This window comes from Chiloscyllium plagiosum, chromosome 10, assembly GCF_004010195.1.
Source record: "Chiloscyllium plagiosum isolate BGI_BamShark_2017 chromosome 10, ASM401019v2, whole genome shotgun sequence".
In the NCBI taxonomy this organism is placed as follows: Eukaryota; Metazoa; Chordata; class Chondrichthyes; order Orectolobiformes; family Hemiscylliidae; genus Chiloscyllium; species Chiloscyllium plagiosum.
Window position 1 is genome coordinate 86,674,172 of NC_057719.1, and position 12,046 is coordinate 86,686,217.

The 12,046-nt window shown below is 41.3% G+C and overlaps 1 protein-coding gene across 4 annotated transcripts in view; it reads right to left on the reverse strand.

The window, feature by feature from the left end:
- Nucleotides 1-12,046, reverse strand: part of eif2ak4 (eukaryotic translation initiation factor 2 alpha kinase 4) — a 121,196-nt gene that overhangs the window by 29,263 nt on the left and 79,887 nt on the right. For all 4 annotated transcript variants that reach the window (XM_043698267.1, XM_043698270.1, XM_043698269.1 and 1 more), the window contains 6 exons: nt 10,040-10,276; nt 8,429-8,504; nt 5,154-5,275; nt 4,766-4,815; nt 2,850-3,018; nt 1,666-1,782 (listed from right to left, as the gene is read on the reverse strand). In XM_043698267.1, the coding sequence (XP_043554202.1) occupies nt 1,666-1,782; nt 2,850-3,018; nt 4,766-4,815; nt 5,154-5,275; nt 8,429-8,504; nt 10,040-10,276 (771 nt within the window). The remainder of the gene's footprint in view (nt 1-1,665; nt 1,783-2,849; nt 3,019-4,765; nt 4,816-5,153; nt 5,276-8,428; nt 8,505-10,039; nt 10,277-12,046) is intronic.

Consider the following 12,046-nt stretch of genomic DNA (forward strand, 5'->3'; position numbering starts at 1 on the left):
TCCCTATACTTGAGTACATGTGACAATAAACATAATTCATTAATGACCTTCACTGCATAATAAGGATGATGATTGCACAATGCTCAGCACTGTTTGCAACTCCTCAGAAACTGAAACAGTCCAAGTTTCACAAGATCTGGACAATATCCAGGGTTGGGGTGACAAGTGGCAGGCAATGACAAGCTCCAAGAAGAGACAATCCAACCAAACTCTTGACATTCAACGACATGACCACCATTGAAATCGCCCACTAATCAACATGCTGGGGAACATCATAGACCGGAAAATTCACCCGACCTGTGATATTAATAAAGTGGCTATAATAGCAAGTCAGAGGCTAGGAATACTGCAGCGAATAACTCACTTCCTGACTTCCCAAAGCCTATCCACCATCTGCAAGGCACAAGACAGGGGTGTGATAGAGTACCTCCTACTTGCCTGAATAAATGCAACTTCAACAACAGTCAAGACCTTTAGTACCATTCTCGACAAAGTTGCCCACTCAATTAGCACTACATCCACACAAATCCACTCTTTCCACCACCAATATTCAGTAACAGTGGTGTGCACCATATAAAAGATACACAGAAATTCAAAGTTCCTCAGACAGCACATTCCAAAACCAAGACCACTTCCAACTAGAAAGACAAGGGCAGCAGAAACATGGAACACCACCACTTGCACGTTCCCCTCCAAGCCATCAGCTTGACTTGGAAATAAAGCGCCATTCCTTTAAGTGTTGTTTGGTCAAATTCTGGAATTTTCTCCCTGATGGCTCTGTGCGTCTACCTGCCGCATATGGACTGCAGCCATTCAAGAAGACAGCTCACCACCACCTTCTCAAGAGCAATTAGGGATGGCCAGTCAGTGTTGGCCAGCCAGCAAAGCCAATGAGTCAAGATTAGAGTGGTGCTGGAAAAGCACAGCAGGTCAGGCAGCATCCAAGGAGCAGGAAAAGTGACATTTCGGGCAAGAGCCCATCATCAGGAATGACTCTAATCTTGACTCTAATCTCTAGCATCTGCAGTATCCACCTTCGCCTAGCAAAGCCTATGAGCCATGAGTGAATTTAAAAAATTAATCAGTGACTATTTATAACTATACAAAGTGATTTAACCATTTCAGCTGTAAATTCAATGCTGTGTTCATTCTTGTCTGGTACTAATTTTAACAACTGCCCTGGTTTATAGAAAATATAAACTTAAAACACACTAAACGATCACATATCTGCCTACCTAACAAAAGCCTCTAGATCTCCACTCTCAGGTCTCATGTTCCTTCTCTTGTTCTATAAAAAGAACAGATCATCATTTCTTTGTTTCATATTGCCAACTTTTCTCACTCCCCAAATTCCCTAAGGAAATAATACTTACTTAATCTAATAAGAAGTTAAGTATTATGACCAACATTATGTTATTGAGCTGAACTTCAGGTTACTAACTTCCTATCCATTTTCTTGATGAATACAAAGTTCACATGAGAAGAAAGAGAAACCAAAAACAGTTAATTTACCTGGACATCTTTTCGTTGCACATACTGCGGAGGTTGCTAGAAACTCTCATGGTTAAAACACAAAGCATGCAGAACAGAACAATTTTGGTTGGCATCCTTCTCATTTTGCTGCTTCAACAACAGCTGCAACTTGAGCAGCCCCACAGAACTCACCATAGAATCACACAGGATGTTACACACTGGCTGGAGTTTGTCTTCTGGTATCCCACAATGCAACAGCACTGCTTTCAACAGACTGGTATGGTTCAGATAGATGCTGTAATTGAGTTCCTAGAAAACAAGTGCGTGCAATAATCACTCAAGGGCTGCATGGCCAAAATTAGAATTGTAAACATTAGTACAACCTTCTGATTTTAAAAAGAAGAAAGAAAACTGTTGGAAACATGCCCCCAATTTAAAGTGTTTCATACTCTTACATTGGAAAAGCAAGTTGTCACAGAGTGTTATCATTTCTAAGTGGATATCTCAAGTCAAAAACAGTTCTCAACCCTTGTAACAGCACTAATCCTGACTATGGCAAAGCATTGACCCAGCCGCTCCTTGTTTTCTGTCCTTTTCATGAGCAATGACTGATTGGCTGTAAATGGGAGCACTACAAGAGCAGTGACAGTGTCCAGCGGCCACTTCTTCCTGATCTAGCCAAGATTATTTCAGTTCTAATCCTATACACCCACATTATGGAGCACCAAGTTATCAAAGAATTAGTGTTGTTTAATTATTCATTATCTATTAAAAGCTCAAGATCAAACCAGCTTCTCAGTTGCTAATTTTATATAGAGGAAATTAGTCTCCAGCATCTGCAGTCCTCACTTTCTCCTAGTCCCTGCCTTTGCCATATTAAAAACCTAAGGCATACTCTATACTAAAGACCACCCATTTCAGAACAGCTGCACATTAGAGAGATCAGGATTGGTTAGGCATCTTCTATACTCAAACAAGCGGAACTGGGAAGATAATGAAAAAGAGTTACGTTGCACTAATACTGTGCTATTCACATTACTATGTACCAAACAGGCAATGAAGTTGTGGGAAAATACAGTAGGAAAGTGTACATAGCAATATCCCAAAAACAGCAAGGAAGAGAAATAATCAATTTTGTTTTTTTGTTTAGGAAGTAAATAAGGTTGATGTTAGAAATCGCTGTTTTCATTCCAGTCAGCAAAATTGCTAATTTATCACAAATTTGGGCAACTAAGGTGTAAGGATACACCCAACCATGTCATGAATAATGTCCTAACATTTAGATGAGACTGTAAGGTGCAAAATATTCACTCCTAAAGACAAATATAAACTGTATTGGATGAAATGAGTTAACAACAAATGGACTAATTTCCCACCTGAAGTACAGGAAATTCCTGAATAATTTCGAAAACCGTGTAGATCACCTCTGCATCTGGCAGTAGGTTGTTTGTGATTGGTGTGACAATGTCAAACGCACATTCCAAGAGTTCTCTAGGATGACTGCGGTCTGGCTTTCGGGGTCTGAATACCCGTTCAATGCAGTACCTTGTGACCAAAGAAAAGACCAACTTGGATCAAAAACAACTTATATTTTTAATGCAGGTTTAATGAAATAAAATGTCCTGAGGTGTTTCACATTGACCTATAAAAGTAAGTGATGCCAAGTCACATCAGACAGAAGACTAAGAGCTTAGCAAAGGTTTAATAGGAGCTTTAAAAGGAGAAAAAGGTAGAGAGATAGAATGTCTAAGGAGGGCCAAGGCAACTGAAGCCATAGGTTGCTGTAGCGCAGTGATGAATAGTAGGGATGCTGGAACAGCTGGAATTAGGCAAATACTGATATCCTGAAGGGATTAAGTGTTGCAGATGGAGACAAAGACATGGAGTGTTTAGGAATCAAGGGTAATAATTATAAATATTGCGCTAGTACTTGTTAGGAGTACAATCATGATAGACAAGCTTTTGTAATAGCAGATGCAACAAAGATTTTTGATGATTCCCAAGTTAACAAAAGGTAGAAAGAGGGAAGCTGGAGGCAACAAAACTACTAAAAAGGATTTAAGTGGACAACAACTGAAGATGGGACAAAATCAAGTGATACTACGGAAGTGGAAAGAAGTTGTCATTGTGAGAGTGTAGGTTGTAACCCAAGACCCTAGTTGGTTAGTTGATGTCATGGATTAATAATGCAGTAATCCTTTGAGTTTGCGGTGTTCTTATGGGAACCAGGAAAACAGGATGGGTATTAAATTACACTTGAGAAATAGAGTCAAGAGTGCTGGACTCATGTACAAGGAGAGATCAGCAACACCCATGAGGATAGAGAGGAGAGGAGATTTGGCTTGGTGGCCTAAGGAAAGGGAGGCAAACTGATCTCAAATCTTGATGACAAAGAATCTGCAAGGTCCTCGTAATTGTTATTTGGGTTTAAGGTGGTCAAGCAAGGTTTTTAACCAAAATAGAGTGTCATTCTATGAGTGTTAATATCAAAAATGACTATACCTCCTTCTAAGCTTCCCCATCATATATAAAACACAAGATACAAATGTTTAGTTACAAAATAAAGCTCTGCCAAGCATGCCATTCAGTGCTAGTGCTTAAATACAAAACAATCCCTGTACACTAAATACAATCAACCATACCCCAGCTCAGAAAAGGTGAAATAAAGTAAGGCTCCTCTCCACTGATCCATAAATTCTCCTGGCCAAATTTAGCTTATCTCTGGTACTTTATCCTATTAATTTGTCATACTTCAATCTCAGAACAGCATTCCACTGCACCAAAAGCTTCAGTTTCATGACATAGCCATGGCCTCCAAGATTCCTAATTTAATACAACTTGTGTCAACCCAAAGTATTTACATTGTGAACCAGGATATATCAAACCAACCCAGCTGAATCGAGAAAATATTCAGAATGTGACAAGTGCCCACTCTTCCCTCACTGTGGCACCATAAGCCCCTGGCATCATGTGATATATCCTGTTAGAACACTGTCATGGAATCAATATGTGGAAGTGTGGGGTTACTTCTCACTCAGATTACAGTGACTGCGCCTTACGTCAGGCTATAATCCAACGGCCAATTAGTGAGAGGAAAAGCCAGTTGGTCAGAAGTAGATACTTGGCCATTGCTCAGGACTTCAGTCCACAGCTACAGAGGCTAAGTGTATTACCACAACCTAGACCAGTCAGCTTAGCACAAACTGTGAAACTAACAAAGCCTTCACATGTCAGGTGGATAATAGTCTTACGAACTGCGCCATAAAAGCAGCTAGTGGCCGTTTCTGCTCACCTTTTTAAACTAGTGATGTTGTTTCTTGCCACAAATCGTGCAAATGGTATCTAAAACAATTTAAAAAAAGATAAACGCAATACTTTGTGGTAGATAAAGTACAGAATAAGTTTTAAAGTTTAAACTTATGCATTTTAAAAGAAACATTCTTTCAAAATTTTTCAAGTTAAAAAAAAGTGTAGTCTTTAACAAATAATGTAAAGAACTACTCTGGAAAGGATCTACTAACACAACTTTATTTACCTTGCTGAGAACAGAAGAATCACTACCAACTTAGGAGAACACAACAAATATGGAGGATTATGGCTGTTCAGCAGCTTCAGGTAAAGCTAAACTCAGACATTCATTCAGGGAGACCAATAGCATCAACGCACATTACACAACTTACCCGGAGGTCATGGGGAAGCATGACCAGCATGCCACTATGGTCCATGAAATAGGCTCCCTCACTACCTTCATACAACTTCTTGTTCTTTGGCATTAATAGAGGTGTGTGCAACCAGGTAGCTCCTGTGAAAGATTACAAACTTAAGTTCTGAGGTAAAGCTTCGTACCTCCAATTAGTCAGAGAAATGTTTAAAGTCTAGGGAAAATGCATTTCAGTAAAGTAACACATTTATCCAATGAGTGAGGTGAGGAAAGATATTAAATCAATTATCATAGATGTTGGCTAATTCAATACATGAAGAAAGTGAGGACTGCAGATGCTGGAGATCAGAGTCAAGCATGTGGTGCTGGAAATGCACAGCAGGTCAGGCAGCATCAGAGGAGCAAAAGAATAGACATTTCGGGCATAAGCTCTTCATCCAGAAAGGCTTATGCCCGAAACGTCGATCCTCCTGCTCCTCAGATGCTGCCTGACCTGCTGTGCTTTTCCAGCACCACACTCTCGACTCTAATTCAGTACATGAAATGAGAGATCATACAACACAAAGTGACATCATTTTAGCCTAGTGTGCCTGTTTGAAACTTCTTTGACAGTGCTATCTAATTAATTCCACAATCCTGTTGTTCCTCCCCAGCTTTGCAAATAATTTTCCTTCACTTACCTACAGAATTCTCTTTTTAAGATTAGTGCATCTGCCTACACAGGTCCAAACAACTGTGTATTTAATAGGTTTCACAAAGTTTCCCTGTTTTTCTTGCCAATTAACTTCAATCTGAGACCTTTTTGCCAATGGAAACTGCTTCTTTCCATTTACTATGTAACTATTTATGATTTTGAACTTTACTACCATATCTCCTTGCAACCTTTCCATTCTTAGGAAACAAGCCCAGCTTCTCCAAGCTCACCATACTTCATACTCAGTACTAGTCTCATAAGTTGTTTCTGCAACCACTATTGGGCTTCGATTCCTTTCTAAAACATACTGGAAAATTGAAAACAATGCACCAGACAAGCCTAACTAAAATAAAATAGCTTCAGTTTTGCCTTTCATGTTCAGTGCCCACATGCTTCAACGGTTGCTAGTGGTAGCAGGAGGAGGGGGGAGGGGACAGTATGAGCAAAGGAGAGAACACATGTGGGAGACAGCACGTGAGCAAGGAAAAGCAAGTGTCCACGAATGCAGGAGAGAGAATGCACGCAAGGAAGACCATGGACATGAGAAATAGAAGGATACAGCATGAGGGTAAGTGACCACAAGTGAGGGAGAGAGCATGAGAGAGAGCACGAGAGAGATAGAGAGAGAGAGATGGTGCAGGGTGGAAGTTCACAAGAAAGGTTCAAAGGGAGATGAGGAGAATGCTTTGAAAAGAGGCACTGTTCAGTGAGTTGAGGAAACAAAGGTTGGGATGACAGGTAAGTGAAGAGACAAGAATTAGGGTAGAGTAGAGGTAAGAGCGTGCACATACGCGTGCGTGTACATGCATGTGTATGTGTATAGAGATATGTTGGGAAGAAGGGCATGTTTGAGAGTTTGTTCATGTGTGCATGTGATGTGTGAATTGCCAGTAGAGAGCCTTCATCAAGTCTTCAATCATCAGGGAAATTATGGAGAGTTGGGGTCGATAACATTTTTTGAAAAAATTTTTAAAACACAGATTTTGATATTTATTGATCTATAATACTGTCAGAATGGGGTCATACTGGAGAAAACTTTGATAAATACAATTTTAGAGGCCTCCAACAAGAGTCAGATCTCTGAAAGTGGCCACACAAATAGTTAGGGTGGTAAAGAAACATACGGCATGCTTGTCTTTATACACCGAGGAACTGAGTACGAGAGTCAGAATGTCATGTTGCAGTTTTATAAGACAAATTCTGCTCACCACATCACAGGAGGAATATGGAGGTTTAGAAGAGTGTGCAGAAGAGGTTTACTGGGATGCTGCCTCGATTAGAGAGTATGAACTGTAAGGAGAAGCTAGAAAAACTCGGGTTGCTTTCTCCGGAGTGGCAGAGGCTGAGGGGAGACTTGATAGAAGTCTATAAAATTAAGAGATGCATAGATAGGGTTGACAGTCAGAATTTCTTTCCCCTCGGAGTTGAAGTATCCAATATTAGGGGCATGCATTTAAGATGTGAGAGGCAAGTGTTTTTATACCGAGAGCTTAGGAGTCTGGAACGTGTTGCCACGGATTGTAATGGAGACAGATAAGATAGGGATATGGACCAAGGGCAGGTAGAAGGGATAAGTTTAATTTGGCATCATGTTCAGCACGACATCGTGTGCAGAAGGGCCTGATGCTGTGTTGTATTGTTGTATGACCATCCTTTTCTAACATATACACCCATATATTTATGATGAAATCCTTGTAAATTGTCTCTCAGTCCTCTCCAGCACTTTAAATGCTTTTGACACAATGATGGCCCTGAACTATACACAGTACTTGAACTCTAATACTCTATTAAAATAAATCAAATTGGCTACAGAGAACCCACAGAACAAAAACTGGACAGAATCAGAAGATAGGAGAAAGGATAGACAGCAGATGCTGGAGAGTCAGACACAGCAGGTCAGGTAGCATCCAAGGTGCAGTAGAGTCAATGTTTTAAGCATAATCCCTTCATCAGAAACGTGGAGGGGGAAACGGGCTGAGAGATAAATAGGGGCATGGGGGAGGTAGGTGGGCTGGCAATAAATGGATGCAGGTGGGAAGTGATTGTGATAGGTCGATGGGGAGGGTGGAGTGGATTAGATTAGATTACGTTTAGATTAGATTACTTACAGTGTGGAAACAGGCCCTTCAGCCCAACAAGTTCACACCGACCCTCCGAAGAGCAACCCACCCAGACACATTCCCCTACCTTTACCCCTTCACCTAACACTATGGGCAATTTAACATGGCCAATTCACCTAACCTGCACATTTTTTAGAAAGGAATCGAAGCACAATAGTGGTTGCAGAAACAACTTATTAGACTGTGGGAGGAAACCGGAGCACCCGGAGAAAACCCACGCAGACAGGGGGAGAATGTGCAAACTCCATATAGACAGTTGCCTGAGGTGGGAATTGAATCCGGGTCTCTGGCGCTGAGGCAGCAGTGCTAACCACTGTGCCATCATGCCGCCCATGGTAGGTGGATAGGTGGGGAGGAAGGTGAAGAGGGTCAAGAGGGAAGTGCCAAGTTGGATGGTTGGATCTGGGATGGGGGGGGAAATTGGAAACTGGTGAATGTTGATGCTGTGTGGTTGGGCTAGTCGCAATAGAGCATACTCACCATGCCTTTTGAACACACGACACACTGTCTCATATACAAAGTGCCGGAGGATGGCATGGTGCGTTGAAAAACTGCCCTGAAGAAAGAAAGCCACTTCAGTTTGTTTTTTTTTTCAAAAACATGAATTATAATCTGACTGCATCAGGCATGGACCTTTTAGAATGACCACAGCTAACATACCTGCAGAAAAGGAGGTTAAACCCCATTACAGCATGGTTTCTGACATCTGATCATTTTTTCAAACTTACTGCCAGCAGCTGGTCAGAATATCAGCACAAGTGAATACTCATGGCGTTTTTATTGGTATAAGGTCAGAATTCAATAGTTTGTGAATTGCTCTCCAACCACCTTCCACATATGCTATAAATTCTGTGTCTTACAATCTTATACTCCACAACCACCTGAAGAAGGATCAGTGCTCCGAAAGGTAGTACTTCCAAATAAACCTGTTGGACTATAACCTGGTGTTGTGTGATTTTTAACCTTGTACACCCCAGTCCAACACTGGCACCTCCAAATCACACATACCCACCATGCAGTGTAGAGGAAGGGCTGGTGTTTTCAGTTTTAGCCTTTTAAAAATCTTGCAAGAGGAGAAGATTTATAAGGAGATTGTGGATGGGAAATGTAGCAAAGCTTCATTTAAAATTGATGACCAAGATCTTTATAACCTATTGAATAGTACAGGGCCAGGGAGAGCAGGTGCGTGAAGCCACACCGTCAATAAAGGAGAGTGGGATGGGTAAGGTTTGCCTTTAAACTGAGGCATAAAGTTTTAAAGAGGGCCACAAGGGTACAGGTACCTAAAAAACTAAGATGATCGTGTTGATGATGCTGTTGCCTCACAGACAGTAAATAATAATTAATTTGGAGCAGGGAAATTGGTTTTAGTAGGTAGGAACGAACAGGCAGTCTTGAAATCTCCAAATCCACACCTCCCATACCCTGCCCATCTGAACTATTAGCTGGTGTGATTTTCAGCAATATGGTTTCCCTGGGATAAATCACCAGCATAAATCAGGAAATTACATAATAGAGCCAATACTTTGTTGTGTGCACACAATATAAAATACAAACAGGTAAGGCTGATAAGAATGAAGTTTCGTTTCTGCTATTGGCAGGTCTCTGGTGGAGTTCTAATGCTGAATAATATAACATGCAGGTGTCATTACTGTACTGGACTTCTTAATATTACAGATGAATAGCATATATTAGAAAAGACATGGGTTATAAATATATCACACCATAGCAGCCTCTTGGGATTCAGAGCATAATTATTTATTTTGCTTTATTCTTCTTGTTACATTAATTTCAAACCTGCTGACAAGCTCTTAATCACGAGTACATTATTACTATTCTATTTCAATTTGTCGGCACATCACTGTATCTGAATAAAGCCAAATCAAGACAAGTTGAGCTCCGATAAGAGATCATTGACTTGAAATGTCAACTCTGGTTCCTGTTCGAGAGGTACTAGCAGACTTCCATTGTATTTCAGGTTTCCATTTCAGTTTTGCTGCATCTGCACTATTTTGGTTTGAGGTTAAGTTTAATTCTATTCCCAATAGAATCAGCAAGTGCAGTGACAGTGATGCAGTATCAATTTCCTACCTTGTGAACATCAATATCATAGGTGAAATCCATGGCAGGGGTGATATGTTGGGAGAAGATTTGGGTGACCAACGTCCGGTAAACTTTGCTACTGGTGTTCGCCAGTGCGTGGTGCAGCATTTCATGAAGTTCTGATTCCTCCATCTGGGGTGGGGGGAGATGCTTGCTTTTCAGCAGCTCTACTGCGGTGGGACGTTTTGCTGGGTCGTGATTTAACAGCCAGCCGATGATCAACCTCTTTAAAGAGAACGGCAACAACAAAACATTAACTGTGGATCAAAACTGATTTCATACATTGCCTACCTCCACATGGAAATGGATAGAGCTGTACAGGAGCTGGATTAAACTATTCATCCTCGCAGGAGAAAGTGAGGACTGCAGATGCTGGAGATCAGAGCTGAAAATGTGTTGCTGGAAAAGCGCAGCAGGTCAGGCAGCATCCAAGGAACAGGAGAATCGACGTTTCGGGCATAAGCCCTTCTTCAGGAATGAGGAAAGCCATTTCTGAAGAAGGGCTTATGCCCGAAATGTCGATTCTCCTGTTCCTTGGATGCTGCCTGACCTGCTGCGCTTTTCCAGCAACACATTTTCAGCTATTCATCCTCGCAAACCTGCTTCATCATCCAACAGATGAGGGGATTGGTCATTCTGGACTGAAACAAGGAAAAGTTTCTTCATTCAGTAATTTGCAAATCTGGAATTTTCTAACCCAGAATGCTGCAGATACACAGTCTATGATCATGAGATGAATTTGGGAAAAGAAAAGAGGGTCAAGGAAGATATAAACTTAACCATAATATTGAATAACAGCCACATAGCCTTCTGCCCTTCTTTCTTTAAACCGCTCTTATAAACTAATTTTTGAAGATGACATTCTGATAACAATCCTCTTAAAAATGAATACATATTCCTCAAGTTATGATTCCAAAATGGAATGTAAAATGGCGGCTCAGTGGTTAGCACTGCCGCCTCACAGTGCCAGGAACACGGGTTTGATTTCACCCTCGGGCAACTGTGTGTAGAGTTTGCACATTTTCCTCATGTCTGCGTTGGTTTCCCCCGGGTGCTCTAGTTTTCCTCCCACAGTTCAAAGATGCGCAGTTAGGAACATTAGCCATGGAAAATACAGGATACAGGATACAAGGATTTGTTTGGGGCAGGGGAACTGTTTCAGTGTACAACTCAATGGGCCAAATGGTCTGCTCCCACACTAAGGATTATATGATTCGATCCAAATGGGGCCTATAATTAAGCATCTAAACAACTAATGCATAAATTGTACTTTGTACTGCAAGTAAGTAACTCTATTCAAAGTGCTACAATTTTATTACAATACAGGCAGAGATGTGTATTTACATAGCAATCAGTGTTGCAGTAGTGCATACCAACTATCTGGTGCACCATAGCAACTTATGAAGGCTCCTTCGACATCACCTTCCAAACTCATGGATTTACCACACAGACAGACATGAGCAGCACAAACGTGGGAATGCCACCACCTGCAATTTCCCCTCCAAGACACACTATCTACTGACTTGGATCATCATTGTTCCTTCACCATCGTTAGTTAAGTGCTAAAGAAGTCCACTCACCACCACCTTCTCAAGGGCAACAAATGGTGGCTAAGCCACATTGTCTGAAAGCATTAAAAAAAAGGCAGTTGGCAGCAGGTTCCATGCTCTAAACACTGAGTAAGAAGTGCCTCATCATTTCCCTATTAGGTTTATTAATATCGATATTAATAATACCTATACGGGACAACATATGTAGGAAAAGGGATGGGGATATAAGGCAGAAATCAGGGAGCTAGGGTGGAAGCTTAATGCTAGAACAGAGTTGTTATCTCTGGTTTGTTCTGGATTAGTGGTGCTGGAAGAGCACAGCAGTTCAGGCAGCATCCAAGGAGCTTCGAAATCGACGTTTCGGGCAAAAGTCCTTCATCAGGAAAATAGGCAGTGAGCCTGGAGCGTGGAGAGATAAGCTAGAGGAGGGTGGGGGTGGGGAGAA